This window comes from Lepisosteus oculatus, chromosome 2, assembly GCF_040954835.1.
Source record: "Lepisosteus oculatus isolate fLepOcu1 chromosome 2, fLepOcu1.hap2, whole genome shotgun sequence".
Classification (NCBI taxonomy): domain Eukaryota; kingdom Metazoa; phylum Chordata; class Actinopteri; order Semionotiformes; family Lepisosteidae; genus Lepisosteus; species Lepisosteus oculatus.
The window spans coordinates 17,947,017-17,970,047 of NC_090697.1; the positions used below are offsets into that span (position 1 = coordinate 17,947,017).

The 23,031-nt window shown below is 36.2% G+C and overlaps 1 protein-coding gene across 2 annotated transcripts; it reads left to right on the forward strand.

The window, feature by feature from the left end:
* Positions 1-764: 764 nt before the first annotated feature.
* On the forward strand, positions 765-22,428 carry scara3 (scavenger receptor class A, member 3). Of its 2 annotated transcripts, none has more exons than XM_015352250.2 (7): positions 765-1,229; positions 13,156-13,191; positions 13,613-13,657; positions 17,160-17,279; positions 18,330-18,410; positions 19,068-20,111; positions 20,447-22,428. In XM_015352250.2, the coding sequence occupies exons 1-7, from the start codon at positions 1,223-1,225 to the stop codon at positions 20,893-20,895; spliced, it is 1,782 nt and encodes a 593-aa protein (XP_015207736.1). In that variant the 5' UTR covers positions 765-1,222; the 3' UTR covers positions 20,896-22,428. The 2 variants fall into 2 exon arrangements, with proteins under 2 accessions (XP_015207736.1, XP_015207743.1); XM_015352257.2 differs by lacking the exon at positions 765-1,229 and adding an exon at positions 1,385-1,718.
* Positions 22,429-23,031: the final 603 nt, after the last annotated feature.

Below are 23,031 nucleotides of genomic sequence, written 5' to 3' on the forward strand. Positions count from 1 at the left end.
AGAGAAAACCCACTGAGAGAGCAACCACTGTGTCAGTTTGCCGCTTCAATGTTAGAATATTCTAATAAAAAATGAAATTTTGTTAGCACACTGATGGGAAATCACGCCACCCTTTCATGCCTTCTTTCTTAATTACCTGATGCTCTTAAAGCTTTTGTTTTTAGTTTTTTTTGGTCTGAAGGCCAGATTCTGGTCTCTGGGGAAAATATAATATGTTAAGGGCACAAACACAATTGAGCACAGTGATATCTTTGCAAATCTGGGGCAAAGAGATATGCAGTCAGGATGAAAACAAAAATCTACATCTTTAAAGGCAACCCCCACTCTGGCTTCCCTCCTCAGTGAACACGGAAAGTTTCAAAGTAAACAAAAAAGTAGGCAAAAACTTTCAAATACACATAGGAAAACTAAAATTGACTTTCTTGACATCAAACCAGGAGGCCTGGCCAGGATTTGCACAGAAGATGTTTTATTTCTCTGATGGCAGATTAATAACAATTTATAATCTCTGTGTGACAGATAAGGAAACCAAACCAGAAAACAATTAACAACACAGTCATGAAAGGACTGCAAACCTGTGAAAATACTTATTAAAATTGTGGGAGAGTGCTAGCAAGGGTAGCGAGATGTTTTTTGCACATCTGAACATTTGTTAGCAATTAGCCGAATCCAAACTGCTGACTTGCTGCTACACGTGCTCTCTGTGTCGTGGTTCTCTCAGCTGTTGATGGTTACTGTCCAAGGTATTATTTTCCTCCTATGATGTATGAAAGCAGGAGCATGCGGGAGTCAAACAGCCAGTAAAGCACAACCATCACATGTAGCCTGGTTACAGCTTTCTACGTTTTTATAGAGGAAGTTTATGTGGGCTGTAGATCAAGTGGAGGGTTTGTGGTAAAAAAGAGCATGTGAGCTTCAGAGGAGACACTTTTTCTCTGGGTGTTTGGAAAGAGAGGCAGATACTGTACAACACAAAAGAAATGATTTTGTTTTTGTACTGTTTCCTTAAAGTAACTGATTGTTTTGACACTCCTTTCAGATATTAATGGATTGTATCTGTGTTACAATTATTACCAGAAGCTGGGTGATCTATTTTTACCTTTTTCTACAGAGGTTTTTATTGCACTAAAGCTGGCTTATTAAAGAAGGATAACATTTACACAGCCAAACCTAAAAAGAAGTCTTTTTCACATTTTGGTTAAACTCCAGTTGCAGTACAGCTATGAAAGGTAAGTCTCTTGCCTTTTTTCTCTATATTGCCTGCTGTATTTGTTTTCTGAGTGTGAGCCATTCTTCCGCTACAGGAGATGAATATACATCATTTCACAGCTTGCGCACAAACATGCAGACAGCTCCATTTAAAACCGAAACTCTCAGAGTCCAGGAAAAACTTCAGGTTCGTTGTTCTTGGATTCAAGAAATACTTTTCCTGCTTTTCTTTGAAAGCCATGTATTTCATGACTTTACATTTTTACCAGACAGACATTTGCTTTGGTTTCCTTTAAGGATCTTATGAGGCTCACAGTAAAAATTTAAATTCAAACGCATTTCAGTTAATCAGCAACACATGAAGTGAAACCCTGCGATTCAAAGTGGTCGAAAATGTGACAGTTCCTTTTGGAGTGATTAAAAATCAAAAGAGAAATGTCTTCAGATACATTGTTCATGTAAAAGAAGAGGGCACAAGATCCAAAGACATTCAAAGTGAGTGTCTGCAGGTAGGAAAAATGTTTTCTGTCTTTTTTTGCATTCTGTACTGATTGCTATGATGTAAATATATTTCTCTAAGATTAAAACATTCTGAGTTTTTAGTCATCATTATTTCTGGTTACATCACTGCAAAGAAGAAATCTGGAAAAAAGCAGTCTCCATGTAATCCAGTTAGCAGGTGTGAGGATATTACCTAATGCAACAGCAAAAAAGATAGTTTTAATGGAAAAAGTATTTAATGATTTTGTCAGTACCACTTTTTTTTTCAAATTAACCTTCATCTGAAAAGGAAACGCAAGTTATTTTTTACCTGCAGTAACAATATAATTACAGACGTGATTAGTGCCTCTGTTTCTATATTTTACACTAATTTCTTAAATTATATAGGTTAGAAACTGAAAAGAATTCAAATTTTAGGGCTACTTGTTTTTTAAAGAAAAATGGTAAAGGTAAATTCATGTTTTAAATAAGCACAATAGAATTATTTTATATTCCATATACATTTTTCACAGAAGGTGTAGTTTCACATCACAAATCCTGTGTATTAACTGTGTTGTACTTACAGAGTAATTATACTTCAATAAGAGTGAAGTTCTGAAATTCATTATGTGGTCACAAAAAAAATAAACCTACTAGTGGTGTAACTGAACAATTATCTCCAAACAAACCAGTGTCAATTAGAGATAAAAATAATTACACAGATAAACCAACATTACTCGAGTTACAGTTCTTAGAAATAGTAAACAGATAACATATGGTGAGGTATCATAACATTGCTCTGTCAGTTAAATAGCTGCAGTGTAATGTCGGTACCAGCCTATATTAATGACTAGTCATCTTAAGTATATACTGGATTAGTTTATGTTATGCTTTATCAACAAGCAATATAGGTAACTTCAAATTCTATAACTCTGATAACTTCTACATTTTTAACAAACTCATATACTCTCTGTATGAAGTATCATCATAGTATTGAAAAGAATAGTGAAAGCAAGTTGAGGTTTATCATAGTTGAATAGTATATGGATGTTTTTGGAAAGGAAAACAAAGTGGTTATTACGCAAAATAATTGTTCATATTTAATATAATACAGTTTAAATAGATTACACTACAATTATTCAAGAGCTGAATTTAACAAGAAATAACATTATCCACGCTGTAGTTGAGCCACCTGACCACATTCCAAGAAAAATCTCTGTGGCTTAAACTTTTTAAATAACTGTCCTTACAGTTCTTAATTTTGAACAAAAGCACACATTCCATTGTAACTGTATGTAAACAGATGTCACTTTGATCTGAAGAACCTACTTCTATATATATTTCTATATATAACGCTGCTCAGGTTTCCCTATTTCTTCCAACTGTGTAGTGCATGTGATCTGTATGTTTTGTTGTTAAGTGCTATAATCCATTGTGAATCAAGTCAATATTAAATAAAAACTTACAAAGGGAAAATCAAATAAGGAATAATCTTCATAGCCATGGTTCATATAAAGTTGGACTTTCAGTTCTGATGTCTTGGACTTTCAAGCCAATCTTTTTGCATTATAATACTATGTAATAATACTAATCTTGTGATGCTACTATCTGAAAATACGAATAGTAAGTTTAATGCTATTTAAATGTATGCCACCTTTTTTTTACCCCCAGAATAAAACAGTATTACACTTTTGAAGACTAGGCTCAAGCTTTTGAGTGGAAATTGTGTGCCACGCTTGTGTCTCTCAAAGGACTCAGAGAGGTCAGTTCCAAACATTAAACAGACCATGAGGTTGCTGACTCATGATGGAATTTTCTTGCTGGTTTCACGTTCTGTATTATTCAGGGTTTAAAATAATAACCTAGCAAAGCAGTTTCCAGACGTGCCATATAGCCTGTGAGACAAAGAATAGGGTCAAGTTGGGAAGACAATACAGGAATTTCTACTTTATTTGCACTGTCTTCTCATTTCACTTCTTATAATTAAAACTGTAGCTAAATGGAGAAAACAAGCTGACAGGGGCAGCAGCCCTAGAATTTCAGTGACTGCCTATGTTTCTTATGGTAATACTCCTGATCTTCTAATGAGACCCATTAGGAGAAAAAGAAACATTTGTCTTTTGGGAGTCTGGAACAAGTTATCCAGCTATGCTGTCAAAGCTGATACCACAGGTAATTTCAAGACAAAGATGGATCCTCAGATCTTCACATCAATGAGCCCACTAGCAACCAAATGGGCTAAATGGCTCAACGGTCTCCTCTCATTTGTAATCATTCTTATGTTCTTAAGCAAATTGGAGAGTAAAGCAGAGCTGCTCAAAAGGTCATGCTTCCTATCCACTCCATTGCAGTGCTTTATTGCAAACAGCACCTCAATTGTTGTTTTAATCGTAATCAAAGAACCAGCTGAGGACCTGTCACAGTTCAGTGCTAAAAGTGAATTGGAAGGGCTATTGTTTAAGAAGTCAGTTAATCAGTGTATTTTCTGAGAGATGTGTCCATTACACCTCTACATCTGAGTGTCAGAGCAAACTGCAGCTCTTGCTGACTTGGGTTGTGATAGATAAAGTATTATAAGGAGCTTTGCAAATGAGAAGAGGTTCCCATCCAGCTCATTTGGATGCTAGCTGCTGATTGATTGGATGCAATGCAGCCTTTTTTTCCAAGATTCAGCTTGAGGAGATTTCCCATTCAGTTAGCAGCTTCCCCCATGCTTTCCATTTGTTATGTTTCTGTTGATTTTGAAGAAGCCTGTAGGGTCAACTTTGTTATTGTTATTGTCTTTGAGGAGTTTGAAAACTTGAATCAATGGGAATCTTCCCTATTCAAGAGTAGAAGGATTATGTTCCTTCATACTGTCACATGTTCAGAAATATACCAATTGCTCTTCTTCAGACTGACACAAGACTGACATTATCCTTTCTGCAGTATAGTGACTATAAGTGTACACAGTATCCACAATTAGTGCATTGTGCATTTCTAACACAATATCCCCTGATTTAAATTATCTGGTTTAGGCTGCTTCAAGTTGTCTATAATTATAATAATCTTAGTTTCAAGTGTTGCTTAACTTTATAACACAGCAAATACTTATACCAGCATATGAGATCATACTATACTTAGATGGAAACCCAGGTTATACAGAATGTGGTGATGGCGGACCAGGAGGTGGCACAGTTCCCTCGTGACTTGAATTTGTAAGCCAACACCATATGGTGGTGACAGGAGACACCTATAGAACGAGCTGTCCTTTCAATGAGACATAACCAAAGTCCTGACTACAGGATCACTGAAACGTATTGCTGGTGAGACCATAACTTTCAGTGCTCCTCATGACAGTAAATATTTCATGGAGCTTACTGCTCACTTACAAATGAAACAAGGAAACAAGTTACATTTATTCAGAATATTTCATTTTGAAGAGTCAAATGGAGCATTTTCATCTTAATTCTATTTTAGAATTCCTGAAGGAAGCACTTTTTCCCAGAGGGGTGAGTCGCAAATCAGTGAGGAAAGATACCAAATGAAAAATGAGAGGGGTGAGGGCGATAGTCAGAATGATCTGATTTTGAGTGACATCAGTTATTTACAGCTTCTTCAATGAAAGGGCATTTTGTCTGACAACTTGAAACGATTCGATGTAGACACTGGCAGTGCTAACCTCTCAACCTTTCTTAATGAGTATATGTATGAAAGATGAATTACACAGCTGTGTACTTGTACAGCCCTGCTAAGGTGATGAGAATGGCATCTGTAATTTACCTTAGGAGGTTCTTGTATGGATGCAATTACAATCATCGGGCTAGTTTAAAGCGGAGCCAAAACCTCACTGGAAAAATAACTGCAAGCTTTAAAGTGCTTATATGGACGTCTGAGCAGAGCTCTGACCTTGTTTTCATAGGTGTTAAGGTCCTGTAAAACAGATGGAAAATGAGACACATGAACTGTTTTCCTGCTAGTCTTCAGAGGTGTACAGGTTGTTTCATAATGAAACAAAATGAAACATCTTGGCTTTATTCCTGCTCCACCCACAATTTCTGTTTTTAGATGTTTTTTGACCTCTTGCAGCGTGACGTTTATAGAAGTAGAAGATGATTCTTTCATCTTGTTCTTTCAGTAATTATTGTTTATGTATGAATTAATTCAATAAGTAGCAAGAGCAATGTAGAAAAGCTGGTTAAGTTTGTTAAAATAAATTATTTTTAAAGCAAACTAAAGAGGAGGTTCTGTATAATACACATCAAAACAAAATGAGTGAACACATAGTTTTGTAATGAATCACCGTGTGTCTAAACTACAACTGCATTAACTACAACTGTTGCCATCTGTGCTTCATCACAACAGAGCAGCCAAAAGACCACCAACTGAAATATTTCCTTTATTACCTACTTTTCTATTCTATATGCTAACTGACTCTTGCAGTGATAACATAAAACATCAAGCTTCTTCAGGCTAAATTTACTAAACTGTCTTTCCCCTTTATAATTACACTGTGTGGCTTTGCAATTGTCCACATTATTACTGTGCACTTACTGTACAAAGGAAACAAGTTACAGTACATTTATCCAGAACAGAACTTTGTTTCATTTATAATAATGCAGAACATTTATTCAGAACAGAAAGCATTGTGCTTTCCCTGTACCCTTTCAGCTGATAAACGTTTATAATATACGTTTGCTGGACAAATGCTCACAAAACAACAGTTTAAGATGCACTGTACTTAATCATACAGAAAGAATGGATGTGCCATAACTATATAAATATAAAAAAGGAAAGCAAAATGTACAACCTTTTCATTAGAGCTAAAAATATCTGACATGTTTCTGGCTGAGCCACCATAGATCGAGAAATCATTTGGGCATTTTAAACAAGGCAGGAAGGCATACTGTGAGAGGCATGCACACTGTGCTTTCACCCTGAGGCCTGATGACCAGCATGGTGCTTTATTTAATAATGAACCTGCATGAACTTGCCTAATGCTTTGTGGCTGTTCTCTGCTTTCACAAAATTAGAAAACCAGCAAAACGATATAACCTTCTAATGTGGAATGCAATTACAATCATTGCCTTGTAGATCCTGTTCCATAATTCCTTTTCACAACGCTGAAGATCATTTATATGTGGTCCAATATGAAACTGGATAAATGTATGTAAAGGCTAGTATAGTTAGGATAGAAAGAAGGATAGTTAGAAGATCACAAAAAGTAGGTCCTGTTAGCCATAATAGCCACTAATAATAGGACATTTAATTTTAAAGGTTATGTTTACAAACATAGCATGACTACAGTGTGCAAGTAAAAAATATAATTTCATATCATGATTCACATGATTTTCATGTCAAGGAATCTCAGATTTGGAAACTAAATATACAACTGTGCCAAAACAATGACATTTCTAATATATGTTCTGCAAGCATATAAGGTGAAAATGTATTTTAAAATATCTTGATGTTCCTTGTAAACCAATGTAATGCTTTCTTAAAACAGAATTTTTCACCTGTGTTATTAGTTTATTGCCAATCTGAATTGTTTAACAAGGAAGTAATAATCTATATTTTTAAGGATTAACAATGAATATTTTAACACATTCTTTATGTGACTTTTTACTGTGGAGTTTATAAACATGTGGACAAACTATTAAATTTGAACAGGTTATGAAGTGCAATATATGAAGAAAAATACAAGAAAATATAGTCATATTAATTGCTTAAAGTTTCACAATACAAATTTATTTTACCTATAGGAAAAACCTGAAACTATGTATGTCAGGCAGTCCAGAGCTAATGAAAAACTGTAGACATCTCACAATTTGTCCAAATCATTAATCATTAATTATTAAGGACTTGTGTTAACCAGTTTTCTCAGGGTGTGATGATAGTATGCTAACTCTTTTCAAGGGCATTTTGCTTGTGGAGAGCTGAACTGGAATTAAAATGACATATTTAACAAATTGTAAATAATCAACTACAATTAAACAGAATAAAACGAATATTTCTTAGTATAAAAACAATTTATGGATTATAAGGGTTTGTGCACTACTCCTTTAAAGAAAACAAAAGGCATTGAAACTAATGACAGAAGAGAACATAGAAAAAAAATGTAATGTCTGGCAGCAAATATGATTTAACACAATATAATAAGAATTCCACCAGTGAAGTCATTTAATTTGCAATAGACGTTAAGTCATATGTGAATTGACTTGTGACTCGTGAAGAATGTTGTAATCTAAGGTTTTGCTAATTTATTCTCCTGCCAAAACCTAAAATTAGCAACAGATCTATAAAGCATCAAGAGTTTTAAAAGGTCAAAACTTTCATCCTGAAAATATTTTTGAATGGATGTTCTTTGTTTTGTCACTTTTAACATTGTGAAATACAGTACTGCTCAAACCCCTAAAATGTTTTAGATGTCCAGTTCAAGCAAGCTTTTATTTTCCAAGACTGCTGTGGATTATTAATCATTTCCAATTTAAATTCAATCTCTATTTTGAGCTACAGTATTGCATAAAAAAGTTTTATTTTCATTTTATATACAGTAAATACTTACCACACATATTAGACTTTAACTTATCACAGTGTGAATCTCATGCATGCTCTGTGATGATAATGATAACTTAATTTATTTCAGCTTTAGGGAACTGCTGTCCCACCACAAAGTAGATCAGGTATAGAAGTGAAAGATTATTTCAATTGTTGAATAAAGTGGGAGATTTAGATAGGTCAGATTGTGTAAAGTAGCATAGAGGGGAATTTAGCCTTTGACACTGAGATTAACACCTCTACTCTTACAAAATGTGTCAAGAGATTTTTGATGACCAGATAGTCAGAATGTTGTTTTAAATTGTAATCTGAAGGACAATACCAACTCCAGTGCAGCGTCCCCACTCACCATGCTGAGGCATTGGTCTTCCGGAATTCTGGACAAGAGGTCAGACTATCAAAGCCATAAGAATTGTAAAAACCATATACCCAACCCATTTTTCTAGGTTTTTATTTATAAGTACTTTTTACGAATGTCTGAGCATTTCCCCTTGCAGGTTCTGTTTTACAATGTGTCGATAAAAGTAAAGTAAGTTCTGACTTAATGTGCCTTGATTTCAGGCTGTTAGGCCAAACATTGGAATGTGTGTGTAGATTTTCTGGTGGCGCTGTATATACACAATAACTGCAGAAGAGCTTGAGCTAAGACATAGATGAAAGGGATGAAATGGTAGTTACAGTACTGCTTTCTCCTGTGTTATATGACAGTGTTATTGCATATGTTCAAGTTGAATATAAGTGTCCTAAAATGCAAGTTGAAGTGAAATAGTTAGAGTCAAAAAACTAAATAAGGTACTTCCTAGATGACAGTTCTAAATGGGATTCAATGTAAGCCACTCTCCAGAGCAAAGAAGTGTTACACCACGCCCCTGGAGGACTCGGCATCCCACCTCACATTCCCGCACGGTTCACATTAGCCTTTTACACTAGCTTATTTAATGCTGCTTCACACTCTCACCTGTGCTCAGTATTAGGTTTTCCAGGTTAGAGCTACCCCATCTTCCTGCCATTAGTTACGTCTTGGTTTTTGGCTTCCTGACCCTGGTTTGTTCTCCGACTACGTCTCCTGGTTTTGTTTTGGTACTTTGATTATTGTTCTGGCTCCGCTTCTGATTTTGTACTTTTGCATCGGTTTGTTTTCCTTCCGCTTTCCGACCTCGGACTGTTTAATTGACTACGCCTCTGAAGTTCGTCCTGATTTTTCTGCATAGGGTCCTCATTTATATTCCGTAACAAGAAGCTGACAAATGAGAGGTGCTCTTCACTGCCAGGCCACGCTTCAAGCTTAGAGTAGACAGACATGCGAAGGAGGAACTGCATGTAATTGGGCTGAATGTAACAGGGTAAGCGGTCTGATTCTCCTCTGCTCAAAAATCTACAGGTACAGCATTTAAAACCAAGAAAAGAAGGCACTTCTTAACTAAAGGCTTGTTAGGGTGTGGAAAAAATTGCTATGCTGTTCAAGCCAATACCCTGGCTTCCTGCAAGAAACAGAGGAACAGAGGAATGAGATACATGGTTCAGTTACCTGCTAACAATCACATGACTAGGTGGGAACGGCCTGCTATAGTCTGTAACCTTTCTTGTGTCCTAAATCCAGAGAAAGTCTGCCAGCGTGGCCATGCTGTTTTGTTCATAGACATCCTTGGCTCCAGGGAGTGTTCTTATACTGTGTTCCATCTGTCTTGGTGGCACTGTAGTGAAGAATTAAAGAGGGGAATGGAATTTGGGGCCGTTCCAAAAACATGTTGAAGACTTAGTGTAAAAATAAAAAACGTCTGTTTTGTCACTTTTAAGTGGGGTACCAGGATGCTCAGAGTGGCTTCAGTCAAACCTGTATTTATTCCCCAAGGCTTGACATATAACTTCTGTCATTTTTATCATGATAGAACACGTTTCAAATTTTTAGGCTTCTAAGCTTTCAAGACATTGTTTGTTTTTCATAATCAGAATCATTTTAACTTTGTTTTGAAGGGAAGGACTCCATTTAGAAGGAAGGGTTCCATTTGGACATAAATTCATGAACTCTGAATTCATGAGTCATCTATATGTATTGAAAGCAATGCCATTTTATTCTGATTTGGATACTGTTTTTCTGCAAAAAATAAATTGGAAAGTAGCATTAGTAATAACGGCACAGAATTAAAACCACATGTGATGGAAGCAATACAGAGAAATAAATGGGAGTGGGAGGGTTGGTGGTTTTCAGAATTCTAATTGGCTCAAAAGTAACATCCAAGATGCAATTAAAAAATAATAAAGCCACATTGTACATTTTTATATTCTGATAAAACATAGAAATGGGTAAAATAAGGCAAACTCTTTTTAACAAAACTGATTTTTACTCATAAAAAAGTTTGTTAAAATATATTCAACTGTTAACTTGGAAAATGGAACAATAGAGGCAAATCGATTTCGTCACTGCAGCCATAAAAATCATATCATATCAGCATAGTCACTTTCTCTTCTCTTCACGGCTGATTAAATGAGCCTCTCTTTTTCTCTTTCCTTTTTCATTTTTAGTCTGTGAATTAATTTTCTTAGTGCTACATTCTTATCTGTTGTTTTTTTATTATTCTTTCTTGAGAAGTAAATTAAACAAGCATTGAAATAATGGTAAAAGAATGTGGCAGAATTCCCTCCATCCAGTTCCTAATCTGCTCTGCAGGTGCAGCTCAGCCTGGCAAAAACAGGCAGGAGGCAGGATACTGCCTGGACAGCGTGCCAGTCCACTCCAGCCCATGTCTTAAAAACAACAGAAGAAATAAACACAGAAACTGGATCGAGTGAGCAGCAACTTTACAGCCATTCTATTCCACTGGATTTTCCCTTAACATATATATATAAGATATGAAACCTATGAGCTACTGGACACTGTTACATCCAACTAGGGTCTTTCCCACTAGATACATACCATTGAGGACTCGAATGCACTTGGAATAGGACATACATGTAAAAAGATGGCTTTCATAAAAGAACTAATCCTTAAAAGGTGTGTTTGCCCCCAAGATGTATGGTGAACAGAAGACAACCTTTATTCATCAATAGAAATACATCCAAAGTGAATAAATGATGGTCTCTATCTGGAGAAATTATTTAAAAACAAATTCCACAAATATGAAAAACACAGCTCCTTTCTCTACATTTAGTCTGACATCCATCAATGTCTGTAACTCTGTTTTGAGCTACAGTACCTTTCCTTCCTTATCTCTGTTCCTTCCTACAGTACCTTTCATTCCTTATCTGTGTTCTTTACAGTCTGTCTTTTCAAAGACAATGTCAGTGACTTGGGCAATTCCTAGAGCAACTGAAGCCTGCAAAGTTGTCAAGGCATCTGGTCTGTACAGTACATGTTTGGGCCAATTATGTAGTTCGATACCCTTGATATGAATCTTCACAATGATGTCCAAGCAGTAACCAACCTGTGCATACATACTTTTCTAACCTCTGCCTCCAATTCAGGCTCGGGGGAGAACCAGAGCCTATCCCAGCAAGCAATGGGTGCAAGGCAAGATACACCCTAAATGGAACTCCAGTCCATTACAGGGTAGACACACACACTCACACCTAGGGCCAATTATTCTACCAGTATGTTTGTGGACTGTGGAAGGAAACCGGAGCACATGCAGAAAACCCACACAAATATGGGGGAACATACAAGGTCCAGAAAGATAGCACCCCAGGAATTGATCCCAGGGTCCCAGTGCTGCACAGCAGCAACACTAAGCACTGTGTCACCCTATACTACACACGACACAAAAATATTCTAAAAAAACTTGATGATTAGAACTGAAAAGTTCATCTGACCACATATAAAAAACATTCTCTGTATTGCACAACTTTCCTGCAAAAGGCTGGGTTCAAAACGAGGGCAAGAAAAGAGCACTGAATTTGTAATCCAATTTATTTTTTTTATCCTGTGCCTACAAAAATATTTTATATCTTAAGAGTCATCCTTCCTGTGTTGAATAGTGTTTTGGATAATCAAACACAAGCACATGAGAAAAGTTACAAAAGAGAGAAGGCCTATCAGCACATCTGACTCACATTTCTGTAAACATAGCTTGGATTTTGGCCCATTTAATTAATGACATTTCTAGTATTTCAGTAAACAAATTTATTTACTGCCAATCAATGTATGATGAGTGCAGTTCTCCCTGCCCTTGTTGGGATCTGATTTCGTCACTTGTGGGTTCCAAGCATTCAAAGTTCCTTTAGACAGCTGACAAATCCACCTCATGAAAAGACTAGGTATTCACCCATGGGAGAATTCTACACCACAGCATGCTGCTTGGTCATCAAATTTTAGATGACTCCTCTCATCTACTCTTTTTAGAATATACTCTCCTATCTTCTGAAAGGAGGTACCTCCCAGACCACAGATCTCCTGTATAAAGACTAACTTTACTTCCTTCATACCTAAAAACATTTAGTTGTTGAACAATGAAAAGTTTGTTTGTAGATAGGGATCTCGTTTTTTATATCGTGGTTGTTTTCAGACTCTTTACAAGCTAACTGTCCGTTTTTTAATCTTATGGTTCTGATTGAGCAATCTTGTTAAATGTTATTATGTATCTTGGTATTGTACTGTTTTTGTATTGTATTATTATTGTACTTGCTATATCTTTATGAGCAAGGCAAATTCCCTTTGGGGCTAATTAAATCCAATTAAACTCTACACCTTCTCTGCCAGGATTCAGTCACAATCTCTGGCAGGCCCAGAGCCACACAGCACTGCTCTATAGACAGCACAGAATTCCACTCTGTCACAAGACTGGGCCCTCTACTGTGGCAGAGTTCTACTCTGTTTAGGTTCCAGAGAGGGGTGATGTCACTTCTGTAACTCACTCACAAACGCTTACTTAATGCTGAAGTATTTTGAAGTCAGTGAAAACATCTTTATTAACATAGTGTCTTTGTTTCCACCAGAAAGACAACACAGTTATGAAAATCAACTCTTTAAAGGTGAGCAAAGATTTCTTAAAGTTCTAGCTGGTATTTTTACATAATTTTAGGGTTTACGTATAGGATACGGTCGAATTGTGGGATTTCACTGAAATGCTTATGGTTTAGTTTGGGTTAACACTCCAGTCCCCTCTATTTCTCTGTAATCTTTTAAAAAATAATTGTCATTGTTGACACAAATTAGCTTTGACTGAAAACTAGCCTACACAATCTAATCTACTGTTGAACTACTTTAACTACATTGGCTACAATAACTACATTATTCCATTTTCCAACAGAGGGACTGGAATGAAAGTACTGCATATTTTGACAGTAAAACAGGTGAAACAAACAGAACATGTACTGGATTTATGGCATTGGGTGCTGTTTCTTTAGATTCTCATTGATGAACTAACAGATGTGGTTAATCTGTATTTTTCAGAGGAGGATCTAACTGGAGAAGAGGAAGAAATGCAGTCATCTAGAGGTCTGCAAGGTTTTACAGTCTTACTAATCAGGAGCTTTTGTCATCATACTGTACTTGCATTTAATAATGTTATGAATGTCTTGCACTGTTCTTATTTAATTCAATATTAATCTGAAAAATTTTACTTTACCATATTGTGCCAGAATCTGGTACTTTCTCCTGTTTGTGGTGGACAGTTAAAAATATGGTACTGCTTCATTTTGTGATGTTATATGATACAAAATTTGTTTAATAATTTGTTTAAGTTGACAAAGATCGAAGTTTAGGTAAAAGTCATGTCTGTCCACAGAGATAACATAAAACTGTCTCTCCTCCTGACAACAGATATGGGTTTCTCAGGTTGGCAGTTGTGTTGTTCCATGTATACTAGTGTCCAATAGAGTTGATAGAATGTACTTTATCAGATTAACTGGTGACCCAAAATTTAAACCCAGCTCTGTGAAGGTTTGACTTGAACCACATTGAACTCATGAACCTCATGACCCCTCCTTCCTCCAGCGGATAGTGGTACACTTAGAAACATTAGGGTCTGAAGGTATTAACCTCCACAAAAAATATGCCATGACTCATGTGCTTCAGAAAAAATTGGACATTTAATTTTTTGGGGGGTATTCATTGAGTGAAGATCTGTAATGTAACCTATAGCTGCTAATAAAATTCAATTAAAATGAATCCTCTTACTTCTCCTATAAAGGCTTTGACTGAGCCACAGTTTAAATGGGATTTTTGCCAATCCATCTGGGGAAATACCATTAACTTCTCAATAACTACCAATTTAATTTTTAATATATTTCAATTCCCGTATTTGCATGGAAGTTGGATTCCATCTGTGCCTGGAATCTTGCATATTCTGAATAGGTACCCGTGTGATATAAACAAAGGATTCTGAATATCTCTAGCAATGTTCTATGTAGCAAGATATTGAATACATGAGCTCATATTTGATTCTCATATTCAAGTTACTGCTGGAATACTGATCTATATTGACATTGTTGTGGTGAACACTCATTTTTGTGTTCCTTTTATTCAATTGGATCTTTATACAATATGTAAAATTAAATATTAGTACATAAAAGATTAGGTGATCAATGCTAAGATGGCAATACAATTTCTAGAAATTTAGTATTTGACATCTTCCAGATATTTTCAAGTTTAAATGAAACAATATTGCTGTTAGTAGCATATGCCATAAGATAATTAAATACACTCGTGGGATGTATTTCCAATTCTTCACAATCATAACAAAATATGTCTTTGATGATTGCATGCGTCTGCATATTAACTATGCAGCTTTGAATGAAATATCATCCATCCATCATTTTTCAATAACAGCGTTGTGGTGACCCACAGCCTAACCCAGCAAACAGTGGGTGCAAGGCAGGATACACACTGGACAGGATACTAAATCCACTGCAGGACACCTGCACATATAAAGGACGATTAACCTAGACATCATGTTTGTGGACTTTTGGGAGAAATCACAGTAGCCATAGATAGACCATTACAACCATGGGGAGAAACTGCTGGCTCCACACTGAAGGTGGCCCAGGTGGGACTGACTGGACCAAATAACCAGAAGGCACAAGAAGAAACATCATCTAGATGTAAATTGTGGTTTAAATATTGAAATAGCTATTCCAACAGTCATGTGAAGGAAGGTAATCAGAATAACTGCTGAACCACAAACTGGTGTATTCTAAATACTCTATTTACAAATTAAGTGATTGAGAGTATGTTTTCTGTTTATTTCTGCATTGTTCATCTATGCTATCCTGGAATCTTCAGAATTGTCTTTAACACTGAACGTTTTAAATATTATTGGAATTGTTTTAAAATTCTTAACTGAATTGCTCAAATATGTCTCTGTGAGGAAACGGGAAAGAAGAAACAGAATGAGAAGGCAACTGAGGGAATCTTTATAAGTATTTTGAAACCTCTGCTCCTGGCTATTTTCTACTTCCAAAACAAGCTTTAAAAATGTACAGCCAAACCCAAAAATAAGAAAACTGTCTTATCTGGTTTCATTTTCTTTAAAAAAATAAATACACTTTGCAAATTTTGATTTAGGTTGAGGTAACCTATATTCACTGCAATATAACTGCCATGGCTGCTCCTCAAAGGACTGAACTACTGTGACACATGGCAGAGGTTTAGGACTTGTTTATTGAGTTTTCCAAAATAAACACACTGTTGCTCACAAACCCATTTACTTTAGCTTCTTTAAAGTACACTGAGACATGTTGAACCTCTGCCATCATCTAGTACAGGTTTGTTCAGTCCTGCCAAGAAACCAGGTACAAGAAGGAATCGGGATGTGGTACTTGTGGAACAGATCATCTGGGTTTCCAATGTGAAAACGAAGACACACTCTAACCTCAAACCTAGGGCTACTTTTCCCAGAAGTCAATTAACCTACCAGTATGAACACAGGGAGAACATACAAACTCCACCAAGATAACATGCCAGATATTTTCAGATCTACACATCAATAGCATTTTCACCTTTAATAGAAGACAGCAAAATATTCAGTAACCATTTGTAATTGTACACAGAAAGTAAAAACAGAGAAAGTGACGTGCTTATAATTTGTGGCATTTTTTCTATCGACGCAATTTCTCCATTTTAATGATTCTCAATTGTGTCTGTGTCTTTTGAAGAGCACTAACCTCTTCAAAACACCTTAGTTTCTTTATGGGTGCTTAACAATCGAAGGTTTTGATGCAAGTCTTTTAGCGCTGTTGCTTCTGTTTTGCCCAGAATCCTCAGAATACACATCTGTCCATCACCTAACTTTCCTTTGTGTGCTTCGTTTCAACATTCCTAGAATCTGGAAACAGCTTTACTGGAAGAAAAAAGCTGGAGAAGAAGCATCAAGATGAAAAACTAATTTGCTGCTTTGAAGAAACAAAAAAACATAATTCGTTGGCGTCTATAAGATATTTTTCAATATTTGCTATGTCTTTCCCAACCCTTTGACTAGATCTCGTCCCTGTCAGAATTAATTGTGGATTGTTTTAAATTATTATCCACAATCTCGTATCACAGATAAAGAAAAAATATTAGAAATACACAACCACATTGATTGGGAAATCCAGTTAATATAAAAATGATACATCAGCACTGCCCATTGCAGTTTACAATGTCATTCCATGGTAATCCTATATTCCAAAATAGCATCCTCATAATGCCACACTCAGTGTGCCTCTAGTACAACAAAAAAAGTGATATATTCTGACATTTTGATGCATTGGAGCATCCCTGCACACACAGGGACTGCAGATTGGGGTAGTTAATGTTTGATTTTCTACATGATTTCTCCTTTAGATGTTCTGACGTAGTAGATACAATTTAGGCACCTTTTAAAAGATCAATCAGAAAACCCTTACCCTGTTATTTCAATAACATAGAATTTGATAAATTACCAAATTAAATTACCAAATTTGTGAAGCTATGTATTTAACACTCATTATAAAACTGCACTCTGTATTTACTGTATTTCCAGGGAGATCCAGGAGTGGCTGTATAAAATGCCAGCAAACACGATCTCTCCAGCTGGCTGTCAAAGTGTTATATGGCTTCTTTGCTTTCCTTATAATAGCTGTTGCTGTTCTTGCATCATTAGGTAAGTTTATTTTACACTAATCCATATTAGTGTTTAAACTCTTCATCTCATAATGCTTTAAAAGTGGCACCAAATTTAAATGAATTATACACACATACTGTAAAGCCTTTGCATCATGCATATCAAATTATTTATATGGACAAAACTGGTATTTTTGTGAAGTTCTACATATGTCAGCTGTTGAGGTGCAGGTTATTTTGATACTTTATTCCTATATTCCTATATTGTTGTTGCTAGTTTCAGTAAGGTTGTTGCTCATACCCTTCAGTATATTCCCTATGCATATTGTATTGTACTGTATATTATTCCTAATAATGACTAAATTCTATGGGTTTCAATAAACTGTCTGAACAAAAGGGCTTTGTTTTCGAGGCAAAACTGACACTGTATTTTATGCATTAAATACCTACTTGTTGATCTGAATTATTTTACAGGGAATTACTTGTGAAACTTCCAAGGTCATAACAATTGGATGCTATATTGTGTTTGGCAGTTATTTTTATATTCTATATCATGTAATTATATAATTTGTTTATAGAAATATTCAGACTGTAAGTACCTTTACAGGGACAAGGGTTTTCGTTGAGAATTTTCAAATGATATTCTTTTCACAACCAAGCAATGATTAAGCGACACGTACCTCCTGACAATCCAAGACATGGAAGTTTCACATGCTTTGATGCCTCAGATTAAAATTGGAGCTTTGTTTCTTTTATGACCCAACATAAAATCCATAGTTCACACTGTCAGAAGATGTTTTTTTCCAGAATCAGTGATACAATATTGGATGCTTAGATTGAAGATAAAGTTAAAAATATTGGAAAGGTTCTGCTGTTTCAAATTATATTATTCTGAAATGGACATTTTAAAGGTAGTTGTGTGAGGGTGAGACAGTGAAATCTCCTTAATCTTCTGTCATCCCCACCATACATTACAATAAGTGCATGAGCAAATGAATCATGGATGAATGAACTGCATAAGACGTCATATTACAGAGTGTATACTCCCACCTTTTTGATCAAATGCTCAAACTCTTTGTCATATTTTCAGTATTCAGAAAAGTTGATTCCTTATCTCAAGAAGAATCTTTTTATAACAAAAAGATTGCCAAAGTCCAGGAAAGTATCCAAGGTGAGATGTTTTTTTGACAGTTGAAACTTCATGCAGCTGAATACATGCACCTCAATAAAATAAGTTAAATTAGCAGACCCATTAAATGAAAGAAAGGTTGGCTGAGTACTTTTCCTGAACAATAGTCAAATACTCTTGCTTCATACTATCTTCCTGAGAGGCCGTCTGTCAAAAAAGATATTAAAAGACAAGTCCTCACATCAACAGTGCATTAAGTTTAATTGTTTCTGCAATATTTGTTCTCATACTTCGAACTCACATCAAAGTTTTTAGACCAGGTCTTTGATTTGAGATTGGCCTACACATTGAAAGCTAGAAACAAAAATCTGATTACATTTGTAACCCCATGGTTTTACAGTGACCTCACAGAGGTTTAATTGTACCATACCACACAATATAAGGTACATAGATGACCAAATGAAGAGAAAACATATAGAAATTGCATTTCCACATTGATTTTTCTATATCTGATGAATGTAAAAATTAGTATTTATATCAATTGATTTTGTGGTGGCAGCTTCTCATGCTGTACTGCATATAAGGCTTTGTGTGTTGTTATTCTTGTTTGCTCGGAATACCTTTCATTGTTCTGTTCTAATGTAAAACTACTACACAATGGATTCAATTTTTATTTGTGTTGAAATTTGTTTATTTCAGACCTCACCTCCACAAACAATTGCACTGCTTGGTTTGATGTCGTCCACTTTCGCCAAGAGATTGGCAAGCTAAAAAAAGAGTTTGAAGACATTCAAAAAATGATTTTGGATCAAGAACAGACATTAGACCAAGCATCCAAAACACAGCAGAGTCTTACTTACTCAAACAGCCGAATAGTTCGTGACCTACAGAATTATTCCATTGCTATTAAGATGATCAATCAGTCCTTAGAGAGGTATTTAGATCAGGTGAATGGCTGGCAGATAGTTATAAATGAGACAGAAGTAGCCATGAAATCTTTTGCTCAAGATCATTACGACGTTAAAGCTACACTTCAGCAAGTGAACTCTACGGTTGCACTTAGTTCTCTATGGATAAATGCCATTCAGAGGAAAGCAGATGAAGAAACACTGGTTTTACATAAAATGACAGCAGAGTGGCAGAATTACAGCAAAGTTTTGGGAGCTATGCGATATAATTCAAGCACAACCAGCCAACTTGTGAGAAGCATTCAGACCAGTATCTCAGCCATATACCAGAGACTAAGCATGAGCTCAGAAACAGTGCATGACATGACCTTACATGTCATGAATCTGCAAATGCAGCTCGACAATGTTACCTCCTTCATGGATGAGCACGAGGAGAACATGCAAGACCTCCATTACCATTCAAAGTACTATGAAAACAGAACCAATGAAAGGTTCGAAACCCTGGAGGCACGAATGAACTCTCTGGAAAAGGAAATTGACACGATCTCAGACAGCATCAATGCCACAGTCAATCATGTGCAAAGCATGTACAAATACATTAATATAGAAAGCACGTCTTGCCACTCCAAGATGGGTAGCCACACAGAAGAGCTACAGAACCTGAACAACACAGTTCTGCTTCTTCTGCACTTATCAGACATACTTAGACAGCAGTACATGCTCTTAAGTGTGAGGTTGGATTTAGATGTGAGGAACCTCTCCATGATCATGGAAGAAATGAAGCTTGTCGACACCAAGCACGGTCAGCTAATTAAGAACTTCACAATTCTGAAAGGTAGGATTCATAGCAACTTGTGTTATGTAGTCTAGATAAAGGTTAGATCCTACGTGGAGCCTAAAAAGGAATAGGAATCACGTAAAATGTGAAATTTTATTTAAATACAATACGTTAGAAGCACATTTTGTGTAGACTTTAAAAAATGATCTCTCATTCTGTGCACAAAATCTATGCCTGTAGTGATATATGACTATTTTTTGTGAGAGGGGTGAATGTGAACAGCAAAAATACTTTAGACCTTTTTAAGTAGCCTAAAGTATTTCTTGTGCAGTAAGTGGATAAGTATTTTGCTTTTGGTCTGCACAACTAACTGTACCTGAAACCTTTTGCAGGTGCGCCCGGGCCTCCAGGTCCCAAAGGAAACAAAGGTGAAGTGGGACCTAGGGGACCTGTTGGACTCACAGGCAACAAGGGGGACAAGGGGTCTTTGGGGATCCCTGGGCCCCGCGGTGAAAAGGGTTTCATGGGGCCAAAGGGAGACCCAGGAGAACCGGGCACTGCGGGGCTGAATGGAAGCCCAGGCCTTAAAGGAGCTAAAGGATCTTTGGGTCCACCAGGAGCCAAAGGAGAAAGAGGACTGAAGGGTGACATGGGGCCAATGGGCCAGGATGGGGCACCTGGCCCCCAGGGGCCTGCAGGAATTCAGGGAGCAGCTGGCCTCCCAGGAATACATGGGTTCCAGGGCATTAAAGGAAAGTCTGGTCCTCCTGGCCCACATGGACCTCCTGGGCCCCCCGGGCCGCCTGGACCGTCCTCTGGGCCACATCTCCATCTTCGCTGAGCAAATGCACACTTTCTGAACTTCAAACATGGGCAAGTTTGGCTCTTTAACCACGGAAATGTCAGAGATATTTGCTTTTTATGCAGCTCTGTGCATCTCATTTAGATCCTGTATTAGCAGCTCTTATTTGAGGTCTAATGGTAACACATGAATATTATCTATAAGAAAGTTTGAGTGTAGAAGCTCTGTTACTGTGTTTATTTTACTGAGTACTGTACACAGGGTGAATTACCTGAAACAGATACAGGTACTGAAAAATATCTTCTGCACAAGTATAGAGAACAAATACTACAGTATATGAGATAATTAAGCAATGATAAAAGGAACAAATCTCACTCCGAATCCTATGTGGGTTTTAGTGTATGGGCCTGGTTTCATGCAAACTATTTAACTGGTGAGTGACCAGTTTGAAGAAGAATGGCACAGGTATTTTAGTTGGTATCTTCATCTCTTATAAAGATAATTACTGATTATTTCATTTACCTATATCCAAAGCGTGCCACCTTTAAATACAGTATGTAACACAATTCACACCTCAGCACTAACAGTTTGGAAGGAAATATCAATTTTCCCATAAAAGTATGTATATGTATGGATTTGTGATACATAGGAATCCATAAATGACAGAGTACTTACATAATAACAGTTTTAGTGAGATACAGCTTATGTTTAGTAATACAATTTCAATAAATGCAGTATTTGTCTTAGGAAATGACTTTAACTATACAATGGCACTTTAGCATTTTAGCAGAAATGTATAGCATGTAAGAAAACATCTGGGTGCATTTGTCCATTTGCTGTCTCATTTATGACAGATGTTGTGATATTGACTTATGCACATTGACTTACATGCACATTGAATCATTCAGAGCAGGTACTCTGAAATAAATGAACCAATTGAGGTACAAATCTATATTTTCTGTTTTGGTCAGAAAAATGTAGACTTAAAAACTTTAAATGTTTACTATACACATTACAAAATACAATGTGGATTCATTTTGACTGCAGATATTCAGGTATGTTGCAAGTATGGAAGACTATTACAGAATTATTTTTTAATGTAAACAAAAATGCTTATAGACTTGATTCACAATTTTTGAAAGACAACTCTCATAAGTTGTATGTTTGAGATTGGAAAAGCAACCTAAAACATGAAACTAGCTGTCGTTGTAACCAAAACATATTGGATCTGAAAATTAAAGTACCTAATGAGATAAGGTACACCTAGTGGGACGTGAAATATATAATTTCCTTGCAAAGTTAAAATTTTAGTACTTTCATGTGCTTAGATTTTATGCTTCAGTATGTGTCAGAGTAGTTCTATTTTATAATCCATAAGAGGTCCATAAGAATTACAGCATTGTTTCTGATTCTTTTACCAAGGGAGTGCTTGGTACTGCCATGGTTTTTGCACCTAATCAAGATTTTATCCTGTATTTTTTATACATTTTATTTTTGCAGCTGTTGTGCAAGTACAATAATAATTGTTTTATATATTGTTTAAAAAATAAAGAATGTAAAACTTCAACATAACATTAATTCATTTTTTACACTGTATAAATACAAACCACTGAATACAAAAAAAAATACAATGTGAATAATTTTTCTGCACCCGAGCAAAAATTGTAGCATTACTGTTCCTGAATCAATCTCTAGGTGTGTGGCCAGGAAAGACATAAAGGAGTATCCTGTGCTGACTGATAGGTTACAGGACACGAATATTAAGTTTACAAAATTGTCACAGAGGCATTGATAAATTCATTGCAATTGAAATCTTCAGGATCAACAGTGACCCATGGAAAGCAAATGGAAACTAAGGAAAAATGCCTTCATAACTGAGAGCTGCAAGTACAGAACATCTTTTCATTTGTGCTTGTGGGAGTTTGGAACAAGATACCCAGCAAAGATGTTGAAGCTAATAAGTTTGCTTCTTTCATGAACTTTGAAATTGTGTAGCTGCTAGCTACCAAATGAGGTATATGCTAAATGGCCTCCTTTAGTTTATAACCCTCCTTATCTTTTATGTCCATCTCAAAGGATGAAATGTGACCACTACCAAAGCAGTAGAAGCTCCACACAAACAATATCAAGAGAAGACTTCATCCAATGATGATAGAGATCAGGGTGTGGAGTCAC

Excerpts from the sequence above, each read along its gene's own strand:
- scara3 (XM_015352250.2), top strand. Across the intron at positions 17,280-18,329 it reads TGCTGTTCTTGCATCATTAG|TATTCAGAAAAGTTGATTCC; the intron begins GTAAGTTTATTT and ends TCATATTTTCAG. Across the intron at positions 18,411-19,067 it reads AGTCCAGGAAAGTATCCAAG|ACCTCACCTCCACAAACAAT; the intron begins GTGAGATGTTTT and ends TGTTTATTTCAG.